This window comes from Hemitrygon akajei, chromosome 1 (assembly GCF_048418815.1).
Source record: "Hemitrygon akajei chromosome 1, sHemAka1.3, whole genome shotgun sequence".
In the NCBI taxonomy this organism is placed as follows: Eukaryota; Metazoa; Chordata; class Chondrichthyes; order Myliobatiformes; family Dasyatidae; genus Hemitrygon; species Hemitrygon akajei.
In genome coordinates, this window is record NC_133124.1 from 49,852,550 (window position 1) to 49,880,063 (window position 27,514).

At 41.7% G+C, this 27,514-nt stretch overlaps 1 protein-coding gene across 1 annotated transcript in view; it reads right to left on the reverse strand.

The window, feature by feature from the left end:
- Positions 1–27,514, reverse strand: part of LOC140726382 (chloride channel protein C-like) — an 89,586-nt gene that overhangs the window by 40,894 nt on the left and 21,178 nt on the right. Inside the window, exons 11-12 of the mRNA XM_073042685.1 lie at positions 26,930–27,101; positions 12,730–12,896 (exon numbers count right to left, since the gene is read on the reverse strand). Of these exons, the coding sequence (XP_072898786.1) occupies positions 12,730–12,896; positions 26,930–27,101 (339 nt within the window). The remainder of the gene's footprint in view (positions 1–12,729; positions 12,897–26,929; positions 27,102–27,514) is intronic.

The following is a 27,514-nucleotide window of genomic DNA, read 5'->3' on the forward strand; positions in this document are numbered from 1 at the left end:
GTGCATTTAGATACATACAACACCTTGAGTTCTGTATTTGCTGTCCTTTCTGATTCTGCATCGCTTATGATTTGATACTCAGCCTGTTGGCTGCAACTAAGTCCCATCACCTGCCTTCCCTTCCTGACAATCTGACTGCACGCTATCTTTACTTTTTACCATCCATCCTTTCCTGAGTCCCTTCACTCCAGTTCCCACTCCACTGCCAAGTTAGTTTAAACCCTCCCCCACAGCTCTAATAAACCTGCCCACGAGAATATTGGTTCAGGTGCAACCCCTCACTTTTGAACAGATCATACCTCCCCCGGAAGAGATCCCAATGATCCAAGAACCTGAAGGCCTGCCCCCTGCACCAGCTTCTCAGCTACGCATTTATCTGCCAAATCATCCTGTTCTACCCTCACTGGCATGTGGCACAGGCAGCAATCCAGAAATTACTACCCAGGAGGTCCTGATTCTCAGCTTTCTACCTAGCTATCGAGTCCTCTATCGAGAGTTCACTATCAAGTCCTCTATCACTACCACTCCCTTCTTCTCTCTCTTTCCCTTCTGCACCACGGACCCCTGCTCGGTGCCTGTAACTCGGTCGCTGTGGCATTCTCCCAGGAGGTCATCTCCCACAAAAGTATTCAAAGCGGTATACTTGTTTTTGAGGAGAATGGCCACAGGTGTGCTCTGCTCTAACTGCCTATTTCCATTTCCCCTGACACTCACCCAGTTACTCGCCTCCTGCAACTTCGGGGCGACTACTTCCCTGTAACTTTGATTGATTATCTCCTCACTCTCCTGTACAAGCCACAGGTCAACCAGTTTCTGCTCCGGATCCCTAACACGGTCTTCAAGCTGCAGCTGGATGTGCTTCACACAGATGTAGTTCCCCGGGAGACTCTGGGTCTCCCAGTTCTCCAACTTCCAGCACAAAGAGCACACCACAGCCATTTAAATGTTACAGTAAGAGAGGGAGAAAAAACAAAAAAGGAAACCTTAACAGACGCTTTACAGAGAGCCAACGCCTCTTCGAGCCGAAGCCTGGCTTGACCCAAAGCCTGTACCAACAATCGTACCAACGCGGGTCACAACCTCTGGCTGTTCACCATTAAGAATGCTGTAGATTTGATCCAGGTTGTCCCTGACTTGATATGCCTGCTCAATGTAAAATCTTTCACCATTACTGGCTGGGGATATCCATCTTAAATTTAAGCTTTGTACATACATAACTTTCCTTCACCCATTTTCTGAAGAATCATTGACCCTCTGCTTTAAATACTGTAAACATAAAGACTTGGTCTCCATAGCTGCCTGTGGCAATGAATTCCACAGATTCACCACTCTCTGGCTAAAGAAATTCCTACTCATCTCCATTCTGAAAGGACGCCCCTCTATTTTGAGGCTGTGTTCTCTGTTCTTAGATACTCCCACTATAGGAAAAATTCTTTCCACATCCACTCGATCAAGGACTTTCACCATTCAATAGGTTTCAATTAGATCACTCCTCATTCTTCTAAATTCCAGGGAATACGTCCAGAGCAATTAAATGCTCTTCATATGACAAGCCTAATAATTATTGCCTAATGATTTTCTACGTCCAATAGACTTTAGCAACTCTTGTTTTTTTTTCAGGAAAGCTGGAAAGGAGTGGGGTATAGCAGATGGAACAATGTGGTCGATCAGGATTGATAAAGTATCTAAAGAACTCAGTTATGCTGAGGACATGGGAGCCCCAGTGAAATTAACAACAGAACCACATTATTTATTTTACAATTCTTCCAGGCAGCCAGCCAAATTGACAGGCAAGCCAGATGCTGAACAGCAAAGGTATTTCCTTGCTAGGTGACCTACTGATTGAAGAAGGTTGGAGAGCAGATTCAAAATGCAGAAAGGGAAACTGGTAAAAGGAACTCCCAATCTTATCACACCAAGTACAATCTGTGGGAATAGTTAAGTCCAAAGATCTTACAGCTTTCTCTTTGACTCTAATACAGGGAAGCGTGTTCCCAAATCTTTTTATTTTAAATAGCAAAATGCCATATGGAGCCAAAGCAAGCTATCAGCTCTTTGAGCCATTCATTAAGACCCAAACAGACCTTCCACCTCACAGAACTCAGAACAGTACAGCACGGTACAGGCTCTTTTCCAGCACTATGCCTTGATCCTCTTGATTCCCAGAAGTATAAGGACCTTTGAGTTTCCACAGTTATCTGGTCTAGAGAATTCCAATGGTGCACCATCTTCCAAGTGAAGAAATGTATTTATTATGTACTTAGAGATACAGCGTGGAGCAGACCCTTCTAGCCCAATGAGCTGCAGGGCACAGCAACCCAACTAGTATTTAACACTTGCCTAATAATAGGACAACTTCCAATAACCAATTAACCTACTAACCTGAAAATCTTTGGACTGTGGGAGGAAACCAGAGCATCCAGAAGAAACCCACACAGTTCACAGGGATAACGTACAAACCCTTTACAGATGGCAGCGGAATTGAACTCTAAACTCCAGAACACTCCAAGTAGTAATAGAATTGCACTAATTGTTATACTACCATGTGATAAGAAGAAGAGATTTCTTTTTATTTCACTTTCAATCAGGCTATCTCTTGTTCCCAGACTGTGGACTTACAATTCCAGACACTTATTCAGAGAAGCATCTTCTGTGTACCTAATTGGTCAAAGCCATTTACATTTCTGCAAGCTTCAATGGAATTTCCTATCATCCTCCAAAATTTGAAAGAATACCGTTGCAAGGACCCGCATTGGCAGGCTGGTCCAAAGGTGAAATCACATAGGATCCAAAACATGCTAGACAATCAGATACAAAATTGGTTTGATGGTAAGAGTCAGAGGGTGATAATGGAGGGCTCTCTTTCAGATTGGAGGCTGGAGACCTGTGGTGTGATGCAGGTATGGGTGTTGAGTTTTCATTGGTCATTGGTTGGGGCATTGAGTACAGGAGTTGGGACATCACGTTCAGGCTCTACAAGATGTTAATGAGATCATGTCTAGAGTATCGTGTGCAGTTCTGATCATCTGGCTAAAGGATGGATGTCACTAAGTTGGAAAGGGTCCAGAAAAAGATTCACACAGATATTTCCAAGACTGGAGAGTTTCTCCTGGAGTGAAGGAGATTAAGGGATGACTTTATTGCATTTTATAAAATCATGAGCAGAATACTATAGGAGAGATGGTTACAGTCATTATCCCAGGTTAGGGGAGTCTAAATCTATAAAGTATTGCTTTAACATGAGAGGAGAAATATTTAAAGGAACCTGAGAGGCGAGTTTCTCATACAGAGGATGGTGGATATCTGGAATAAGCTGTTCGAGGAATTAGTAGAGGCAGGTACAACTGCAATGTTTAAAAGACATTTGGATAGGTACACAAATAAAAAAGATTTAAAGCGATTTAAGCCAAACACAGGCAAATGGTAGGCTCCTTGGTCAGCATGAACAAGTTGGATAAAAGAGCTTGTAAAAGTGCTGTATAACCATTTCATTCTATGATTTTAATCTCCCTGAAACCAACCAAGTGAATCTTCTGCCCTCTGCACTGCTACACTCTGTCAATGGCAAGTACAAATAAAGAGATCAAAATCTTGCTTCACTAAGGTTGCATGAAATTACAATAAGATTTTCTTACTTGTATAATCAAAGTTACTTGTAATATATGCCTTCCTAATCCTTTGCTGAACCTGTACGTTGGCCTTTAGTGACTTGCACACAAGCAAAACTTGGTCCCTTTGAATATCGATGTTAACCAATATTCTACTACTTAATCGATGTTCATATATGTGCGTCCAAGTAAATGACTTACATTTTTCTCCTCCTTAGCCAACATCCATATCACCTTCTTTACATCTTCCTCCATATTCACAATCCCACTGAGTTTCATCAACAGAAATGGAAATATGATATGTCTTATCCTCAGTCCAATTGTTCAGAAAAATTGTGAAATTCTGGGATCCAATCAGTGATCCGCGTGGTATCTCACATGCCATAGCTTGCCAACTCAAGGAGGATGTGTTCATACTGGTTGAATAATCAGTTTTAAATCCACATCTGTACATTATCTCTAATTCCATGAGGTCAATTAGCAACTTCTTGTGCCATATGTAATCAAAATCCTTTTGCAAATCCAAACAACTGCTTTACCACCTTATCCAGAATCAGGTTTAATATCATTGGCATATGCTGTGAAATATGTTGCTTTATATAAGTTCATATAATAACTTTTAAAAAACAAATTACAATAAGAAATATATATAAAGAATTAAATTAAGTAAATAGTGCAGAAAGATACCAAAAAAATTGGTAAGGTAGTCTTCATGGGTTCATTGTCCATTCAGAAATCTGAAGGTGATGGGGAAGAAGCTTTTCCTGAAACATTGAGTGTGTGTTTTCAGGCTCCTATACATTCTCTCTGATGACAACAATGAGACAGCATGTTGTTGGTGATAGGGGTCCTTAATGATGGATGCCACCATCTCAAGGCATCGCCTTTAGAAGGTATCCTCGATGCTGGGGAGGGTAGTGACCATGATGAAGCTGGCTATGTTTGCAGCTTTCTGCAGGTTTTTTTGATCCTGTGCAGTGGCATCCATACTAGATCACGATGCAACCGGATAGAATGCCCTCCATGCTAAACCTGCAGAAATTTGCAAGAGTATTTTGTGACATACCAAGTCTCCTCAAAATCCTAATGAAACCCAATTTCCCTCGGGATCAATAAAGTATGTCTGTCTGAAATATAGCTGCTGCCATGACTTCTTTATAATTGCCTCAATATGTTGGGCCCAGGATAGATCTTCAGAGATATTGACACCCAGGAACTTGAATCTGCTCACCCTTTTCACTGCTAATCCCTCAATTTCTTCTTCCTGAAGTCCACAATCAATTCCATGGTCTTATTGACATTGAGTGCAAGGTTGCTATTGCAACACCACTCAACCAGCTGATCTGGCTCACTTCTGTATGCCTCTTTGCTATCATATGAAATTCTGCCAACAGTAATTATATCATCAGCAAATTTATAGATGGTGCTTGAGCTGTGCCTAGCCACACAGCTGTGGGTGTAGAGAGAGTAGAGCAGTGGGCTAAGCACATATCCTTGAGGTGTGCCAGTGTTGATCGTCAGCAAGGAATAGATGCTATTTCCAATCCACACTGACTGTGGTCTCTCAGCGAGTAAGTCAAGGATTGAGTTGCAGAGGAAGCCCATCTTTTGGAGCTGTTTGATTAGGACTGAGGGTATGATGGTGTTGAATGCTGAACTGTAGTCAATAAGATTCAGATTCAGATTATTGTCATTTAGAAACCACAAATGCAATGCAGTTAAAAAATGAGACAACATTCGTCCAGAATGATATCACAAAAACACATGACAAAACAGACTACACCAGAAAATCCACATAACGGTTGGCAATCCCCAATCCAGAGTCCGGAGAGGCTGCTGCATATTAATATCACGCTACCATCTTAGCGCGTTCCCCAGAAAGGAGCTCCAATCCCACCAGACAAACAAGACCAAAAACTAAAGCTACAAGACCTGCACAAAACCACATAGTTACAACATATATTTACAACAATAGCATAATTGATTTAAAAAAAAACAGACCATGGGCACAGTAAAAATAGTCCAAAGATGCTAAAAGACTATAAGTTCAAAAGAAACCACCACACAGTTTCCACAAGTCCTCAGGGTCCCAATTGACTCGTCATCCCACGCCGGCGGCAGAAGGTAATACCCCCGCTATGGACTTTCACAGCACCGCTCGACTCAGCCTCGCAGACGCAGCACACACTGAAAGTGACCTGACCGCAGTGGACTCCGAGTCCGTCGAACCTCCAAGCCTCCGACCATCCCCTCCGGCACAGCTTCTCCGAGCACCATCCTCTGCCGAGCGTATTAAGACGGCCCCGCCAACGGCCATCGGCAACGCGACTCTGAGGACTGGGGGCCTGTTCTTCCCAGCAGAGTCCCAGACCTCACAGCAGCAGCAGCAATGAAGAAGGTCTTCCTGGAGATTTTCAGATGTTCCTCCGTGCTCCCACGTCCGTTTTCAATCGATTATGATTGCGCACAGCACCCTGCTTCACAAATAACAGATAATCAGCTCTGGAGTGGCCGCTGCAAGCTGCATCGCGCTGCCATCTTGGATCTTGGAAACAGCAGCCTGATGTAGGTATTGCTATTGTCCGGGTGATCCAAGGCCGAGCGGAGAGCCAATGGGATTGTATCCGCTGTAGATCTATTATGGCGATAGGTAATTTGCAATGGGTCCAGGTCTTTGCTTAGGGAGGAGCTGATTCTAGCCATGACTAACTCAAAGCCCTTCATCGCAGTAGATTGAATGCAATAGGGTGATAGTCATTGAGGCAGTTCACCCGATCTTCTTCCACACTGGTATGATTGTCGCCCTTTTGAAAGAGGTGGGAACCTCCAACTGCAGCAGTGAGAGGTTGAAGATGGCCTTGAACACTCCCGCCAGCTGGTTGGCATGGATTTTTAAGAGCCCTAGGGTCTGACAGCTTGTGAAAGTTCACCCTCTTGAAAGATGTTCTGGTGTCAGCCTCCAAAACAGAGATCACAGGATCACCAGATCTCCAAGACCAAGGTCACCAGATCACCAGATCACAGCATCACCAGAAGCTGCAAGAATTTGCACAGGTGTAGTTTTATTCTCCCCTTCAAAGCATGCACAAAAGGTGTTGACTCATCTGGAAGTTAAACATCACAGCTGTGATACATCTTGCCATCCATTCTGCTAGCCAGATCCTCAAAGAACTCCAACAGATTACTCAAGCATGGCTTTCCCTTCCCAAATCAAACTTCCAAGAATCCCACAAATAGCTTCCTGGTTTTTTTTCCTGCCTAACCTCTTTTTTCCTTAAAATTATAAACAATAAAACTATAATTGCAACATTCTCTTCTTTACCAAGCCGTAAGCTTGAAAACCTGGGTGCCAGTATCTCTCTGTCTATAGAATCTACTTACATTTATGGTGAAGAACTTAAGAGGCAGGGTGCTTCATGCACAAGTGCCACGTATTGTAGCAACAAATCTTTTTTTTTCCTAACCATTAGATGATTTATTGTATAATCAGGAAATTATTATTTCTTTGTGTTGTAAGTAATAGCCCTGGCAATTAAAGTCGTGGAGATTACAGCTAGGTAACTGGATCCCAAGAGAAAGCATTTGTAGGTTGCCTCTGAGATGGCTTGAGATTGAGCCCAGTAGTAACCCTTAGGAAGCAGTGATCATAATATGATAGAATTCACCCAGCTGTTTGAGAGGGAGAAGCTAACATCAGATGTATCGGTATTACTGTGGAATAAAGGAAACAACAGAGGCCTGATAAAATAAGCCGAAGTCAGCATGGTTTCCTTCAGGGGAAATCTTGCCTGACAAATCTGTTGGAATTCTTTGAGGAAATAACAAGCAGGATAGACAAAGAAGAATTAGTGGATGCTGTTTACTTGTATTTTTAGAAAGCCTTTGACAAAGTGCTGTGGATGAACCAGGAGGTTCGTCATCTGCCAAGGGCTAGATATATGGCATTTAAGTCTGGTGACCCAGGTCTGTACAAGGACACCAGGCATGACTTGTAGAGGGTTACTTCACGAGTGAAGAAACAATTCCGTGCAAGGTTGGAGGTGAAGTTGGATGCACGTCAACTCTGGCAGGGTTTGTGAGACTTTACTTCCTACAAAACGAGATCTAATTGCATGAATGGCATCGATGCTTCACTATCAGACAAGCTCAGCGCCTTCTATGCCCACTTTGAAAGGGAGAATATAACTACAGCAGTGAAGATCCCTGCTGCACCCGGGTGACCCTGTGATCTCAGTCTGGGAGGCCGATGTCAGGCTGTCTTTAAGGAGGGAGAACCCTCACAAGGCGAAAGGCCCCGATGGAATATCTGGTATGCTCTGAAAACTTGTTTCAACCAACTGGCGGGAGTATTCAAGGACATTTTCAACATCTCATTGCTATGGTCGGAAGCTCCCACCTGCTTCAAAAGGACAACAATTATACCAGTAGCATTTCCATCTACAGTGATAAAATGCTTTGAAAGATTGGTCATGGCCGGGATCTATTCCTATCTCAGCAAGGACCTGGACTGTCTGCAATTTGTCTATCACCACAATAGGCCTACCGCCGGCACAATCTCAATGTCTCTTCACATGGGCTTAGATCACCTGGACAATACAAACATCTATGTCAGGATGCTGTTCATTGACAATAGCTCAGCATTTAATACCATCATTCCCACAGTCCTGATCGATTAGCTACAGAACTTGGGCCTTTGTACCTCCCTCTGCAATTGGATCCTTGACTTCCTAACCAGAAGACCACAGTCTGTGCGGATTGGTGACAATATCTCCTTCTCACTGATGGAGGAATGTGCTTAGAGTGTGTGCTTAGCCCACTGCTCTACTCTCTCTATATCAATGACTGTGTGGCTATGGATAGCTCAAATACCATCTATAAATTTGCTGATGATCCAACCATTAATGGTAGAAACTCAGATGGAGATGAGAGGGTGTACGGAAGTGAGATGTACCAGCTAATTGAGTGGTGTTGCAGCAACAACCATGCACTCAACATCAGTAAGACCAAAATGCTGATTGTGGACTTCAGGAAGGGTAAGACAAGGGAACGCATACCAATCCTCATAGAGGGATCAGAAGTGGAGAGAGTGAGCAGTTTCAAGTTCCTGGGTGTCAAGATCTCTGAAGATCTAACCTGGTCCCAACATATCGATGCAACTATAAACAAAGCAATACAGCAGCTATATTTCATTAGGAGTTTGAGGAGATTTGGTTTGCTGCCTAAAATACTCAAAAACTTCTACAGATGGCACTGTGGAGAGCATTCTGACAGGCTACAGCACTGTGTGGCATGTGGGGAAGAGGAGGGCTACTGCACAGGACTGAAAGAAGCTACAGAAAGTTGTAAAATTAGTCGGCTCCATCTTGGGTACTAGCCTACAAAGTATCCAGAACATCTTTAAGGAGTGGTGTCTCAGAGGGGCAGTGTCCATTATTAAGGACCTCGAGCACCCAGGGCATGCCCTATTCCCTATTACAATCAGGTATGAGGTACAGAAGCCTGAAGGCACACACTCAGCTAATCAGGAACAGCTTCTTCCCCTTTTCCATCCAATTCCTAAATGGACATTGAACCCATGAACACTACCTCACTTATTTCTGTTTTTGTACTATTTTTACTTTATTTTATATATATATATAATTCCTGTGATTGATTTTTTTCTATATTATCATGTATTGCATTGTACTACTGCTGCTAAGTTAACAAATTACATGATATATGCCAGTGATATTGAACCTGATTCTGATTCTGAGGTGCCAAACATGAGGCAGCTAAACAAGATAAGAACCCATGACATTATAGGATGACGGATTGATTGCTTTGCGACCAGGTTTGCAGACAATACTAAGGTAGGTGGAGTGGCAGCTCATGTTAAGGAAGCAAGGAGTCTGCTGAAGATTTAGACAGATTAGGAGAATGGGCAAAGAAATGGCAGATGGGGTCATGCACTTTGGTAGAAGGAATAAAGGTGTACTCTATTTTCTGAATGGGGAACAAATTCAGAAATCCGATGTGCAAAGGGAGTTGAGAGTCATCGTGCCGCATTCCCTAAAAGTTAACTTGCAGTTTGAGTCAGTGGTAAGGAATTCAACATTAGCGTTAATTTCAAAAGGATTAGAATGTAATGCTGATGCTTCATAAAGTATTCGTCAGAGCGCACCTGGCGTACTATGAGCAGTTTTGGTGGTCTTATCTAAGAAAGGATGTGTTGGCATTGGTGAGAGTCCAGAGATTGTTCGTAAGAATGATTCCAGGAATGAATAAATTAACATATGAGGAGCAATTGAGGGCTCTGGACCTGTACTTGCTGGAGATACAAGAATGAGGTTAGAATCTCATTGAAACCTATCGAATACTGAAAGGACTAGATAGAGTGAATGTGAAAAGAATGTTTCCTACAGCAGGGCAGTATAGGACTTGAGGTCACAGCCTCAGAATCAAGGGATATCCCTTCAGAACAGAGATAAGGAGGAATTTCTTAATCCAGAGGGTGGTGAATCTGTGGAATTCATTCACAGATGATTGTAGAGACCAAGTCATTGGGTCACTAAAGCAGAGGCTGATAAGTTCATCATTAGTAAGGGCAGGATAGGGTTCAGAGGGATAATAAATCAGGTGATGGAATGGCAGAAGAACCTCAATGGGCTGAATGGCTATGTCTTTCAGAGCCCAATTTGTCCATGCAAACATGGTTCACATTTGTCCCCTATCCATGTGTTTTTTTGTGTGCCATACTCTGCCAGAGCCTCAGCAACCACTTTTTTTTCAAGTGGTTGTCTTACAGGAAAGATTCTGTGAGTGGTCCCCCACGTTTACGAGGCCGAGTTGTGAGCTTGCCACTCAACCCAGCATGGATGGAAAGCATGCCCGGGAGTGACCCAACTGGATTCAAACTCGGGAATCTTCGCTCCAGAGTCCGGCACTAATGTCACTGCGCCACCAGCCAGCCCTATCCATGTACCAGTCCAAATACCTTTTCAACGTTATGTCACTTCCTCTGGGAACTCATTCCATTTATGCACCATCCTCTGCCTGAAGGATTTGTGCCTCAGGTCCCTTTTAAATCTTTCTTAAAAGCAGAGGGGGTGGGGGGGAGAATGGTTCATGATTAAGTCAACATTGTGCACGGATGAGACAGTACTGTCTCTGTCCTACTGGAACATCTAGTGGGTCAAGTATCAGCCATTTTATCTGCCAAGGGGGCTTTCTGCCTCATCCTAGCCACATGTACATTTCACCTCAGGCCAACATCAGGCAGGCACTGAAGGAGCTGATCTCCATAATCAGCAGTTATGAAACTGCACACCCTGATGCCTTCCCTATCACTGCAGGGGATTTCGACCTGTCCAGCTTGTAGAAATCTCTGCACAACTATCACCAACATATCACCTGTGGAACCAGAAGAGCCAAATACACTTCACCATTATACCACCATCAAGAATGCTTACTGTGCCATCCCACACCCACACTTTGGAAAGTCCAATCACCTGGCTGCATTTCTGCTCCTGGCATACAGACAGAGACTGAAGACCCATGATGAGGACCAAGAAGGTAAGGTCAAAGGAGGTGGAGCAGTGCTTACAGAAATGCTTTGAGTAGATGTACTGGACAATATTCAGGGATTCATCTTTGGATCTGAATGTATATATTACAGTGTCACCGACTTCATCAAGAGTGGAGAGTATATGCCTTCAAGAACATACTGGACATATCCAAACCAAAAGCCATGGATGAACCAGCAGATCTGCAGTCAGCTATAAACCTGATCTGTGGCATTTAAGGCTTCCAATCCAAAACTTTACAAGAGGTCTAGGTACGACCTACAGAAGGCTTTTTAAGAACGAAAAAAGAATTCCGATTGAAGTTAGAGACAGAATCAGATGCACATCAGCTCTGGCAGGATTTGCAGGCCAATACTGCCAGAGCTGATGTCGAAGGAAGTCGAGGGAACACACACCAGTCCTCATGGGAGGATCAGCAGTGGAAAGGGTGAGCAGTTTCTAGGTCCTGGGTGTCAACATCTCTGAAGATCTAACATATTGATGCAATTACAAAGAAGACACAACAGCAGTAAGGAGTTTGAGGAGGAATGGTATGTCACCAAAGACTCTCGCAAATTTCTACAGATGTACCATGGAGAGCATTCTGACTGGCTGCATCACCATTTGATATGGAGGGACTAATACACTGAACAGGAAAAAGCTGCAGAAAGTTGCAAACTCAGCGCTCCATCACGGGCACCAGCCTCCCCATCATCAAGGACATCTTCAAAAGGCAATGCCTCAAAAAGGTGGTATTCTTCATTAAGGACCCCCATGACCCAGGATATGCCTTCTTCTGATTGCCACCATCAAGGAAGAGGTACAAGGAGCCTAAAGACAAACACTTAATGCTTTAGGAATAACTTATATTATATATTTCTTATTGGAATCTATCATTTTTGATTATGTATTGCAATGTACTGTTGCCACAAAACAACATACCGGTATTTCATGACATATGCCAGTCATATTAAACCTGATTCTGATTCTTCTCCTACCTTAAATCTATGCTATCTAGTTTTTCAATCTCTTTCCCTAGGAAAAACACCATATGCATTCACCCTATGGAGTTTCTCATGATTTTATACGATTTTACATAACCCCCCTCAGTCTCCTATGCTCCAAGGAATAAAGTCCTTGTCCCTGCCCATCCTTGTCCTAAAATAGGCCCTTGAGTTATGTCAGCATTCTCATAAATTTTCCTCGCACTTTTTCCAGCTTAATTATGTGTTTCTTATACAGAATAGTCAAAACTATATACAACACTCCAAGTTTGGCCTCAGTATTGTCCTGTACAGCTGAAACATAACATCCTAGCTATACTCACACCAAATGTCTTCTTCATTACCCAGTTTACCTCTGACAACACAAGAACTATGTACCTGTACTCTTCAGTTCCTCTGTTCTAGAACCCAGGGCCCTGCTACTCACTGCGAAAATCCTACACTAGTATGACTTCCCAAAATGTAACACCTTCACTTACCTTATTTGTGTGCCATTGCTACTCCTTGGGAAAGCAGTTCCAGTTTTCACATCTGGATGAGATACTGAGCTTGCTGGAAGATTCAATAGATACTTACGGTTTCTTACGGTACAAGACACATGGCTCTGGCTCCAGGAATGGAATACATTTTTGCTTCAGTAGAGAACTGTACAATGAATGGTTGAACATGTCTCCAATCATCCTGGCCACCATGACAGCTACCATTGTTGGTAGCAAGGACTGAACATCATTGGTTAGCTCCACCTGCAAGAAAATAGGAAATATTAGACCAGAATTATTTTTTTTTTTTAAACAGAATGAGTCCCAAAAACAGTGTTAAGCAGGGTTGTTTAGGTAAAGGTTAATGTAATTAGACAACTTTTAAAAAGCTGTAGGGTAGAAAGTAATAAAAGTGAATTACAATGCTGATAAATTGAAATGAGTCTTCTAAAAAAAAGCAAATCAGAATGATCAAACAGCTATCCTGAGAAATTTTTGAAATGTCTATTGTTTTGTTATATTGACAGCAAACAAAAACTGCAAATAAATAAAGTAATAAGAAAACAGAAATGTGTTGGAGTGAAACTTTGATCTGGTACCCAGATCCTCCCAGACAGGGAGTTGGAAATGATTCATGCAGCAATATTTTCACTTGTACAATTCAGGGAAATCTGGAGGTGCTGCAGTGGTCATTTGCTGCAGAAGCTGATGGAGTGGGAGCCAGAATCCCTCTCTTGCATTGTTACTTCCAGTGTGTGCCAAGGCCACTTCTCTTTTCGCAAGAGATCAGCTTCAAACATATATCAATGTCATCAAGCTCTATAATGCTGCTGGGTTTAATAGTACTTCTCCTGTATCTGCATATCTCATTCCTGTTCTAACATCCTATTCTTGGATAAAGTATAGTTTCCTCCAGTTTAAAACTGAGGAATTTAAATCCATCAACAATAGTTTCCATCTGTTCCACTACTATTGTTACTGTACTCTTCTTCAGCTATTGTCACAAATCAAATTAGCATGCAATCCAATTGTTTTTTCTGACCACAAATTCAAATTCCAAATCTATGTAATGTCCCTCACAATTATCTCTAACTTTACCCCGCATAACCCAATGCTCTCCTATACTGCTTTCCAGCTGAAACTTCATCACCTCTGATTATTGTAAATCTCTTCCAGCTAATCTCCCATACTCTAAAAACATCAGTTCATTCAAAACTCTGTCTACAACATATGTTCTAAGTCCTATGTACCCAATATCTATTTATTGACTCATAGCCCTCCAGTGCCTCAATTTTGAAAATTCCCTTGTGTTAAAATCCTTTTTGTTCTCTCTACTATCACAAATTGAAATTATTACCATGTGAGAACAAAATTCTATTGAAGTCAGCAGTGAGAGCAGCAATAACAGATAAGCATGCATTTGGAATAAGAATGATAGCTGGCAGATTTCCCAGTGTGCTTGACAGAAAAGAATAATAGAGAAGGCTTTCCATCACTCAGTTGATCAGACAGGTGGCCTGCTCTTCATATGCTGTGAAGCTCCAAAGTTAAAACATGTGAAGTCAATGAGCATGTTTGCTGCTCATGGAACAGGTCCTAATTCATATTCTCTATTTGGTTCAAAATATCTTCAAAGACACCTCATCCCACCCAGACATTTCAGCTTCTCCAAGGCTGTCATCATCAAGTAACATGAGGTTCAGTGATATGACTAACAGCTACACTTATGAGCCTGGACTGGTATCTCCATGGAGTTCAACATTATGTCCCTTCTCAATTTGCTCACCACATGATCCTTCTAAGTACCGTATTCACAACAGATCTCTGCCACATTTCTCACATTGCCCTTCACTGCTGCATCAGAAATATCGCCCCTACTCTATGCTCCCCACAAAAGGCACCCTGTGGAACGCCGAATAGAAAAGGAAGTGGCTGAATTTTTAAAAGTATATTAATGTATCAATGTGGAAATGTTAATTGTTGGTACTGTATATATATGCCTTTTGCATAGCAACAGGGAGACTAGTTGATTACTAATCAAAAGAACTGGTCAGTGTTCCTATATCAAATAAGATCAGGAATTTAATTGATGTTGATGTGGGACAGAGGCAGGGTCCTGTTTCTGTTTTGCCTCTGATCACAGTTTGCAGTTGTCTAAACTGGAAAAGGTTTTGTTCTTGCAAGAAGGGAAAACAACACCTGCCTTTCTCCTGTGTTCTGTTAATGGTCATGAAAAAAAACTAGAATAAGAAGTTTTACCATAAAAAAAGAAAGAAAATGATATTTCATTTACTTTGCCTTCAGTGAGGAATCACTGGTTCTGGGATTTGCCAGTTTTGCTGGCTTCCTGCACATACACATAGCCGTGGACTCAAACATTAGAGATTCTGCAGATGCTAGAAATCGAGAGCAGCACACACAAAATGCTGGAGGAACCAGCATCCTGCCTGACCTGCTGAGTTCCTCCAACATTTTGTGTGTGCAGCCTTGGACTCACCCTTACACCCATGGAGACTCCTTAAATAACCTGTAATTTTTGATAGACAGGACAAGTCTCTGCTTTCTCAATGTGCAGACCATTGTGGATTACAACAAGAAAATCCTGATGATAAATTCCATGTTTCTGGTTTGCACATATGACTTCTTCATCCAGTAGATACAAGAGGGGTGGAATCTTCCTTCTACTTCCCATGTTGCCTGCACAGGTGCACCTTTCAACCACAGTAGAGGTTGTGGGAAAATTTATTATTGCCTGCTGCATGCTGCACAACTTTGCCAATCAAAGATACCAGATACTGGTAATAAAATGTAAGGATCTGAGTTGAAGCCATGGGAGCAGCAGGAGAAGGAGGAGAATAATGGTGGAGACTCCTGTTTACAGTTACTGTTCTATAGGTGTGCTGGGTATGCCCGCAGAAAAAGAATCCCAGGGCTGTACGTGGTGGTGTGTATGTACTCTTGATAATAAATTTTACTTTGAACTTTGAATACTACCAGAGCATGGCCTTGCTCAGTATCCATAGCTTCATGCCCAGCTAAGTTGAGGGGGCGAACAATGGCAATATGAATTTAAGATATTCTCCAATAAATAGAAGATATTCATACGAAGCCTGCAAATTAAAATTCCCCAATACAATCCAAGTGATTGACTCCATACTTGATCCAAAACACCAATAATTAGCTGGAAGAGCCTAGATGTTGTGTAATAGCCCCTCAGATCCTGCTTTGAAAGACCATCTGCACTGAGTATGAATGAATGGAATTAATTAATCTCTGCCTCAATTACTTTAAAGGATTTTTATAACATCTTTATATTTCCTGATGAATGGCATCTCACTTAGGGAACTCAGATGTCTGCATTTTTAAATAATGATCACCATGTGCAGATTAATTGGGCATATCTTGTGAGATCATGAAGCTTCTTTCCTTATTGCATTGTGCAGCACTTCTCACTCCTGGACGAGAGGCCTGTAGCCATCTGTAATAGGGTCCTTCTATGGTGGCCATGGGAGTTTCTAACCCCCACTGGTGCATAAGGCTTCCCTCACACCATGTAGCTAGTTGACCAGGGCTTGCATGTCTCTTTAAGTATTTGTGGCAGCAGCCCCTCTCCCCTGTAATTATTGCTTTCTCTTCTCCAGCCAAACTGAGTGGTGCAACAAAGTTATGAATGAAATATGTAGCTTTAAGAGATGAAAGCTATGCATCAAAGTGTTGGGTGGTATGCAAAATTGTACGTTGGGAAACACACAGGTCTCACATTAGCTCCGGTTTCTTGGTACAAGCTACTCTGACATCATTACAAACTAGGCAGAAGCAGCATCAGATTGAATATCATTGGCATATGTCATGAAATTCTTTGACTTTTTTTTGTGGAGGTATCTAATTAGGTATTCACACCGAACAATTCCACGTTTCAATGCATCAAAAATAGTGTAGGTGCATTCCAATTTCTTGTCACCCTTTTAACCACCACATATAATATTTGTAGAAAAATACTGCTTCGCAAAATATGGAATTTAGCAAACCTGTAGATGGGGAATTTGACAAAATCTAATGTCACTTGTTAAATATAATAGTCATTAAAATATTAGACAGAATACTTCAAAGACTAAGATAAACCAGAAAATATCCATAGAGCTGTCACACTCACATTTTATGACTGTATACTGTACAATGTTCTAACCAGTGTATTAGAATAATTTATCAAAAATATTATCCCCCCCTCCCCCCATCCAAGCCATGTTCTCTTCTCGCTGCTGGCATTAGGAAGGAGGTACAGAAGCCACAGGACCCAAACCTCCAGGTTCAGGAACAGTTATTATCTCTCAACCATCAGGCTCTTGATCCAGAGGGGATAACTTCAATCAACTTCACTTGCCCTACCACTGTACTGTTCCCACACCCTATGGACTTATTTTCAAGGACTCTTCATCTTGTGTTCCCCATATTTATTGCTTATTTACTTATTATTATTTCTTTTCTCTCTTTTTGCTTTTGTGCAGTTTGCTGTCTTTTATACATTAGTTGTCTGTGCTGTTGAGTGAGGTCTTTCATTTATTCTTTTGTGTTTCTTGTATTTGCTTTGAATGCTCACAGGAAAAGGAATCTGAAGGGTTGTATAAGGTGACTATGTAATTTGATAATAAATTTACTTTGAACCTTGTTTGAACATTTACATAAATTTATAAATTGTTCATCAGAAATTAAATGTTGAATTGTATTCGTTCTTTATGCAGGATATCCTAGTTAATGCTTATAATAGGTTCCAGCCTAAGGGCAGCTTAGTTCTTAAATTTATTCCATTCATTTCTAGTTACACGATGCTCATTCCAGCTTCTTGTTCAAAGTGTACAATATCAGCGGAAATGCTCAATTTCCTTTAGTATCTTAAAAGTTTTAGTCTGGTATACAAAATATATCCAAAAAGTCACAATGGCTTTTAGTAAATAGGTTTCTTTGAACAGAACGAAAACTTAACTTAAAAATCTGCAGTTGCTTGGAGTGAGCACAAAAAAGATTTTCAAGATTCAAGATTGTTTTATGTCATTTCCAGTACACAAGTATAGAGGACATCGGAATAATTATTACTCTGGATCCGATGCAGCACAAAAAAAACACAAAAAGATAAAGAACACAATAAATATAAATACATAAGATAGCTTACATATATAGTCTGATCGTATGTCCATAGAGTGTTGCCAGGCACTGGAGTGTCTGTACAGAGGTGACTCTGACAGGAAATGATAAAGTAATGATGGCAGGGTGGGTTAGTGGGTGGAGGTGTTGATCAGCATTACTGCTTGGGGAAAGTAACTGTTTTTGAGTCTGGTGGTCCTGACAGGAGAGGGACAAGAGTAGGTGGGATTCTTCAGATGTTACTGGCCCTTTTCCGGCATGTCCTTAATGGCAGGTAGGCTGGTCCAGGTGATGCTTTGGGCAGATTTGACTACCCATTGTCCACTGCAATGCAGTTTCCATGCAGTACAGTGATGCAGCACATTAGGATCCTCTCTAATGCACACCTGAAAAAGGATGTGAGTATTGATACGCATAGTCCAATTCTCTTCGGCCTCTCCAGAGAGTAGAGGTATTGGTGAGCTTTCCTGATTGTGTAGAATGTGTTCTGGGACCATGAGTGGTCATGCAAGCAGTTTTCTCCCTGGAGGAGTTTGAAACTGCTTGCGGTTTCCACTGCTGAGCCACTGGTGTAAAGAGGGGTGTGAGTGGTACAAGTTCTCCTGTAGTTGATAACCGTCTCCTTGTCTTGTTGACATTGAGAAAGAGATTATTTGCCTGGCACCAGACCTCGAGCTCTCCCACCTCCTCTCTGTAGACTGCTTCATTGTTGTAGGTAATGAGCCCCACCACTGTGGTGTCATCAACAAACTTAACAATGTGGTTACGCATGTGTTTAGCCGTGCAGTCGTGTGTGAGCAGAAAGTACAGCAATGGGTTCAGCATACAGCCCTGGGAGGCACCTATGTTGAGGACGATGGGGAGGAGGAGCAGCTGTGCACCCTCACTATCTGAGGTCTGTGCTTTGGAAGTCCAACACCCAGGTGCACAGTGGTGTATTTAGGCTGAGGAACAGGAGTTTGTTCACTAAGATCTGTAGGTCAATAGTGTTGAGTGATGAACTGAAATCCAGAAACAGCATTCTGATATAAGTATCCGTCCTTTCTAAATGTGTCAGGGCCATGAGCGTGACAGATGCTGTGACATCTGTTTTAGAGCTGTTCTGTCGGTAAGCACACTGATGAGTGTCCAAAAGGGCAGGAATGGAGTTTCTGATATTACCAGCTGTTCAAAGCACTTCGTGATGGAGGATTATGGTCCAGGTGCAGGTCAATAGGACTAGTCAGATGAACAGTTTGGCACAAACCTGATGGGCCAAAGGGCCTGTCTCTGTGCTGTAGTGTTCTATGACTCTATAACTCTAGATATGCCCAATGCTTCCACAACTGTCTGTGGCAATGAATTCCACAGATTCATGACATTTTGGCTTAAGAAATTCCTCACCTCTATTCTAAAGGTACATTCTTCTATTCTGCATTTTTGCCCTCTGATCCCAGACTCTCCCACTATAGGAAACATCCTCTCCACTCCACTCTATCTAGGCATTTCAACATTTGACAGGTTTCAAAGAGATTACCCCCTCATTCTTCTAAACTCCAGTCTAGTTAACTCCGAATTCTAGTCTAGTTAACAGAATAACAATTAGTAGAGTTTTACAAATTACCAAATGATTGCACTTTCTGAAATAAAAGGTTCCTTTGATTGTTCTCCTCTTTATAAAAAGCAATGGAATTAATGGAACAGCCTGATGATGAGTAAACAACATCAGTTGGGAGCCATCGGACGCACTCCAGGTCTATCATTACCTTTGTTTCCCAGTGAGCAGCATTTGGTGGAATCTATTTTTAAAACAAAAGCTCTGGTGCTTTTTTTTCCATAAGGGAAGTCAATCTGAGAATTGTTTAGTTTCTGAACTAACATTGTTGACCTCGTCCATTTACCTATACATTTATCCAAGTGGAACTGGAATTCTGAGTCAGAAACATGAGTGAAGGACACATCTGCTTCCTGAAACTACATCTCCTCTGAAAACCTAAAAGTCATTACTGGCTTCTGACTTGTATCTTGGAAAATTGCAATGAGGGTAATAAAGATTTTGCAAAAAAGTGGGTTCTATGGCCAGTCCAAAACACCATAATAGTTGTTTGAAAAACCAGCATCTGCTGAAATAATAAAATCAGAATAGAATAAATACTGTGTCAATCACACTGACAATCATAGCTCTAATGCTTCCTGGGGTGGCGGTGGGGGGGAAATACGTTGTTTTCCTGTGCTACAGTTACCACCAAAATAACACTGCCAACTTGCAAATGCACAATCGCTTTGGACCTGGAGAGGAGTTAACAATAATATAAACACCATTGTTGCATTGTTTTTTTTTCAAGCTTCTAATCATTCAACATCCACCAGGACACAAATATTCCAATATCGTAAAACTTTGGAAATCCTGACACCTAGTGGTATCACTATCATTGCAAACTTTTCAGTAATATTACAGAAGCAGAGTATAAGATAATCTAGATAATATAAAGCCAGCTGGGAAATGAGCAGTAAGTGAAGTTGGTGGAAAGAACAGAAAGGTTTTAAATTGTAATAGTGAGGAACTGATAAATGTGGGGTAAACGGTGCTCTTGATTTACTGGTTCATGAAATCTGAAAGTAAACTTGCAAATTCAACTCCAAATTAGGAATGTTATGTTGTTTATTGTAAAGAATTAGAGTACTAAGTAAGGAAGCCATTGAGACCACACAAGGAGTGCCACATGCAGCTCAAGTCTGCATGCACCTAAGGTTTTAGCACACTCTACCGGACAGTCTCTACCAAACACCAGGGTAACAAAGACATGATAGGACCAGAGCAAGGAAGTATTAGGAAAATTAATCTTAGTGGAAGTGTGTGAAGCTATTGCCTACAATTTGTTTTTCCTTCCTTCTGTAATGTCCAGTCTTCAACATATTTTTTTTTAAACAAACAGTTGCCATTTGCCTTGTCTTTCCATGCCAATTTCAACTGCTTAATCGGCTCCTAATTGCAGTTTACAGTCAACAATGCCAGTAAAATAATCTATGTGGCAGGCATGGCCATCAATGATGGGATAATTAAAATCAGTGATGTGCAAAGAGACAGGAAGGGATGAATGCAGAGCCTGGCTGCAAAGCTGGAGAAGGTTACAGAAACAATGAAGGAGAAGGTGTGAAGAGATTTAAAGCAAGGATAAGATTTAAAATCAAGAGCTTCTTAACCAGAACATCTGTCTCCTAATAAAATCACAAATATCCACTCTGCATCAATCTCCAAGCTAAATTAATACCCCCAATAAAAAACAAACACTAACACACAAATCAACACACACATAAATGCTGGAGGAACTCAGCAGGTCAGGCAGCATCTATGGAAATCAATGAACAGTCAACCTTTCAGGGTGAGACCCTTCTTCAGGACTGGCAGTGGTTTAAACTAATTTAGCAGGGGGATGGGAACCAGTTTGATAAAGCTGAGGATGAGCCAGCAGGTTTACAAGAAGATGATGGATGCAACATGAATGCAAGTAAGGACAAGCCAATGATTGGTTAGAAATACAGACAGAGCAAAGAGTTAAATTGTACCACAGAGGCAAAATTCATAAGGGTGAAGAATGCAAGACTGACGGTGCTTAAATATGCGTAGCATTCGGAATAAGGTGGATAAACTCAACGCGCGATTAGAGATTGGTCAGTATGACGTTGTGGGCATCACTGAGTCATGGCTGAAAGAAAGCCATAGTTGGGAGGATACCACCAAAGGATATACTTTATATCGAAAGGACAGGCAGGAAGGCAAAGGCAGTGGTGTGGTTCTGTTGGTAAGAGATGGAATTACATCTTTAGAAAGAGGTGATACAGTGTCAGAAAATGTTGAATCTCTGTTGGCGAAGTTAAAATAAAAGCCATTATGGGAATCATATATAGGCCTCCAAATAGTGGCCAGGATGAGGGGTTGAGATTGCAAAGGGAGCTGGAAAAGACATGTAATAAGGTTAATGACACCATTGTAATGGGGGGATTTCGAATACGCAAGGGGATTGGAAAACTCAGGTTGGTGGCAAATCGCAAGAGAGGGAATTTGTTGAATGTCTACGAGATGGCTTCTTAGAGCAGCTTGTGCTTGAGCCTACTCAGGGAAAGGCTATCTTAGATTGGGTGTTGTGTAATAACCTTGATCTTATTAGGGAACTTAATGCAAAGGAACACTTAGGAGACAGTGGTGAGGATAATATGATTGAATTCATACTGCAATTTGAGAGGGAGAGCACAAGTCAGATGTATGGAATAAAGGGAATTACAGAGCCATGAGAGAGGAGCTTGCTCAGGTGGATTGGAGGAAGATACTGGCAGCAGAGCAGAGATGGTCAAAGTTTCTAACTATAGTTCACAAGGTGCAGAATAGATATGTCCCACCAAGAAAGTACTTCTCAAATGGCAGAGGTAGGCAACCGTGGCTGACAAAGGAAGTTAAGCACTGCATAAAAGCCAAGGAAAGGGCATACAAGGCAGCAGAAGTGAGTAGGAAGTTGCATGATTGGGGCACTTTTAAAATCCAACAAAAGGCAACTAAAAAAAAGCTATAAGAAGGGAAAAGATGAAATAAGAGGACAAACTAGTCAATAATACAAAGTAGGATACCAAAAGATTTTTCAATTATATAAAGAGTAAAAGGGAGGTGAGAGTTGATATTGGACGCTGGTAAATGAAGCTGGTGAGGTAGTAATGGGGGACTAAGAAATGGCGGATGAACTTAATGGGTACTTTGCATCAGTCTTCACTGTGGAAGACTAGCAGTGTGCCAGAGATCCGTGAGTGTCAGGGAGCAGGAGTGAGTGCCATTATTGTTACAAAGGAAAAAGTTCTAAGCAAACTGAAAAGTCTTAAGGTGAATAAGTCACCTGGATCAGAAGGACTACATCCCAGAGTCCTGAGAGAAAGGATCGTTTAAGAATCACTTGATCTTGGCATGTTCACAGAGGACTGGAAGATTGCAAATGTCACTCCACTCTTTAAGAAGGGAGGAAAGCAAAAGAAAGCGAATTATAGGCCAGTTAGCCTAACCTCAGAGGTTGGGGAAGTGTTGGAGTCTATTATTAAGGATGAGGTTTCGGGGTACTTGGAGACTAATAACAAAATATGTCAAAGTCAGCATGGTTTCTGTAATGGGAAATCTTGTCTGACAAATCTGGTAAAGTTCTTCAATGATGTAACAAGCAGGGTGGACAAAGGAGAGGCAGTGTATATCGTTTACTTGGATTTTCAAAAGGCATTTGATAAGGTGTCACACATGAGGTTGCTTAACAAGATAAAATCCTATGGCATTACAGGAAAGATACTGGCTTCGATAGAGGAATGGCTGACATGCAGGAGACAACAAGTCAGAATTAAGAGGGCCTTTTCGGCCGGCTGCCAGTGACTAGTGGTGTAACTCAGGGGTCAGTATTGGAACCGTTGGTTTTCACATTGTTTGTCAATGATTTGGATAATGGAACTGATGACTTCATGGCAAATTTTGCGGATGATATGAAGATACGTGGAGGGGTAGGTAGTACTGAGGAAGCAATGCGATTGCAGCAGGACTTAGACAAATTGGAAGAATGGGCAACAAAGTGGCAGGTGGAATATAGTTTTGGGAAATGTATGATAATGAATTTTGGTAAAAGGAACTATTACCAAATAGTGGACTATTATCTAAATGGGGAGAAGGTTCAAACATTAGAGGTGCAGAGAAACTTAGAAGTGCTTGTGCAAGACTCCCAGAATGTTAATCTACAGGTTGAGTCTGTGGTAAAGAAGGCAAATGCAATGTTGGCATTTATTTCAAGGGGAATAGAATATAAAAGCAATGAGATAATGTTGAGGCTTTATTAGACACTAGTTAAGTTGCACTTGGAGTATTGTCAACAGTTTTGGGCCCCATATCTCAGAAAGGATGTGTTGTCATTGGAAAGAGTCCAGAGGAGGTTCACGAGGATGATTCAGGGAATGAAGGGTTTAATATATGAGGAGTGATTGACAGCTTTGGGCCTGAACTCACTGGAATTTAGAAGAATGCGGGGGAATCTCATTGAACCCTACTGAATATTGAAAGGACGAGATGGTGGCAGTATCCAGAACTCAAGAGCACAGCCTCAAAACTGAGAGGCAACCTTTTAGAACAGAGGTAAGGAGGTATTTTTTTTTAATTCAGAAAGTAATGAATCTGTGGAATTCTAAGTCACAGACTCCAGTGGAGGCCAAGTCTGTGGGTATATTTAAGGCAGGAGTTGATAGTTTCCTGATCATTCAGGGCATCAAACGGTATTTTAAGAAGGCAGGTGTATGGGGTTGAGCAGGATCCGGGATCAGCCATGATGGAATTGCGGAACACACTCAATGGGCCGAAAGGCCTAATTCTGCTCCTATGTCTTATGGTTTTATGGACTGGAAAGGAAGGAGGAAGACGCCAGAATAAAAAGGTGGGGGGGGGGGGGGGGAGGAGAAGGAGGATAGCTAGAAGGTGATAGGTGAAGCCAAGTGAATAGGAAAGTTAAAGTACTGGAGAGGAAGGAATCTGATAGGAGAGGAGAATGGACCATAAGAGAAGAGGACCAAGGGGGACATGATAGGCAGGTGGAAAGAGGTAAGAGGCCAGAGTAGGGAACAGAAGAAGAGGGGAGTGGGAGGGAATTTTCTTGCCAGAAGGAGAAATCAATATTCATGGAATCAGGTTGGAGACTACCCAGATGAAATATAACGTATTGCTACTGCATTCTGAGGGTGATCTTATCTTGGTACATGTCAGAATGGGAATGGGAATTGGAATTAAATTGTTTGACTACCGGGAAGTTCCACTTTTGGTAGATGGAGCAGAGGTGCTTGACCAAGCTGTGCCCTCGTTTATGATGGGACTCACCAACGTAGAGAAGGCCACATCGGTAGCACCAGACACAATAGACACACCCAGCAAACTCACAGGTGAATTGTTGCCTCACCTGGAAGGAGTATTTTAGACCCTGAGTGGAGGCAAGGGAGGAGGTGAACGGGCAGGTGTAGCACTTTTGCTGTTTGCAGGGATAAGTGCCAGGAGGGAGATTAGTGGGGAGGGAGAAATGGAGAAGGAAATCACAGATGGAGTGTTCCCTGCAGAAAGTGGAGAGGTGGGGGAGGTACAGATTATGTTTGGTGGCGGAAGTTGCAAAGGATGATGTGTTGGATGTGGAGGTTCATGGGGTGGTAGATAAGGACAAGAGGAACTCTATCACTGTTAAGGCAACTGGAAGATGGAGTGAGTGTGGATATTCAAGAAAAGGTGGAGATGCGAGTGAGGGCAGCACATAGACATGTCTTGTCTACACATTTTATCTACACATACACGTAACCATGGCAGGAAAAAGACATTGATATATTGACAAGTTGTAACACATTCATTGACATACATCTCTTTTTCTTTTAGGAGAAACTAACATAATATTTTGGAAGTTACTTGTACGTAGTTCATGGATTATATGATCTAAAGGAGAGAATGCTGTCAACTGAGGTTTGAAACCACAGAGATTTTGGTCTGCAGAAACAAAGAGATGATTGGAAGCTGATATCTAATCCTTTATTTTGTCACCCATTTCCTCATCATCCTTATCTTTAACTGCCTGGTCTGAGTCAGAATTGATGAGCAGGATGATACAGGTGGAGAAATGGGTACTACTATTGATAGACAAAACAAAGTAGTCAAACTACTCTTGTTGGAGTTATTCATTTATATGGCTCAATGATAACTTGCCACATCTTCCAAAGTCTAAATGTTGGCAAGGTTCTTGATGAATGTACACAGAGTTCTCCTTCAAAGCAACAGAGTCCTCATTTGACCAGTAAGGTGGTATGTGTCCTGACAGCACATTCAGAGAGAAGTAATCATCTTCACCTGCTCCATCACTCCTCCACCTCCTCCTCCTACAACACAGCAGTTGGGGAATATACCACCATGGCCAACCTATCGAATGCACAGCAAAGGAAGACTATCTCTGAAGTGCAATGCCAGACTAGTGTAGCATAGACAGACATCTATCTTAATCTCTCTGATATCTCTACTTGTTTCCTGATATCTCCCCTTCCCTCCTGTTGCTGTCTACCATCAGCAATTACAGCAGCCCACACAGAGTGAAGAGATTTAGAGAATAGTCCTTGTCTCCAAACCTATTCATTGGATGAAATATGATGTGTGGAGCAGAAAACCTCAGAGGAAATAAAACAAATGTATGTCAACCATGAAAATCCTTTAACGGTCATCAAACAAAATCCTTGGAACAAATTAGAGTTCAAACTGTATACCTGTGAAGTCACATGTCTACTACACTTTCAAGCTTTAGGAAGCTGCTATCTGGGAACAGTCATGTGCCCAGATTACCTACTGTCTGCATGCTCAGGCAGCGTTCACAAGACATAGATGAATCCGATTCTCCTTGAGCAGAAAGCATTCGTAGTATCACATAAAAAAGTGGACTGTAAACTTTAAAACATGACAAATACCAAAGCTCAGCCACATCTAGTTAATCTATAGGCTGAGAAGTTCAGGACTAATGCTGCTTTTGCTACCATAGTCCGAGAGAACCAGATGCAGCCGAGAAGCTGAACTCCAGCTGCAGCAGATGGACTTTCCTTGTGTAAGTCTTAGTCTACAGACACAATGCTCTGTGGACAAGCAGAGGTACGGTTGTTACTCCTAGAATCCTTATGGGGGATCAGCCAAACACCTACTGACTCACTATTTTAGTCTGCTTTGACTAGGAGAATCCATGAAACTGCCCCTCACATTCCTAGTAACACTCTAGCTGGACCATTACATAACAAAAACAAATTTCACCTCTTCATTTAGTAAAAGTCACCCAAAAACCTCAATTTGTATTTAAACACAATGAGCTTATTACACCTATAACATCAATCCCAGTTAACTGTACCATTAAACAGTGAAGATAATGCCTGAATAAGAACTCTTGCTGTTCAGACATTACTCTCCATCTGGGGCTCACACTGTGTGTCCATTGCATTGATGTTACTCTGAGGATGATGTTACAACTTCCTATCATCATTAATCCTGAAGTCCAGCTAACAATCAATGTTCTACACTACCGCAACCATAGAGTTGAAAGGGTAGGGCTAGTCAATTGCATTTCTAGCCCATTATGCCTAAAAAATATTTGTTATAAAAAAATTCTTACCATGATGGCAGTGAGGGATATTGTCAGTCTTGAAACACCACAGAAGTATGAGGCAGCTCCAATAACTGCAAAAAGACCAGGATCTATCCAGGCTCCATATTGGTCAGATTGGACACCAAATATCGACACCATGATCAAGCCGACTATTCTGCCATATAAGGCTCCTGTGTACCTAATGGAGAAGACAGTCAGTTGTACAGCATCACGAATGCTATTAAAATTGGAGGAAAATTCTGTCAAATCTATTAAAATTGAAATATGTTACACTCTGGTTACTCTGTACAGAAGGTATTCAGATAATACATAATGAGAACAAGAACAGAATTAAACAACTCCTTATTACCCATCTGAAATTTAAGTTTTGATAAACAGGCAAGAGATATCAAATATTAAACAAATTTCTCCAAAGGAAAGAAACCAAAATGGACTGTTCACAAGTCACTTTGGCAGAGTTTGAGAACATGCATGCTCTTCTATTCCCCTGTGGTCATATTGAAGACCTATTCCATGGAAGTAGGGGTGACTTTAGTTTTCCACTCCTGGTATCAACCACTATTGGTGAAGGCCTTTTACAGGTTAAATCAA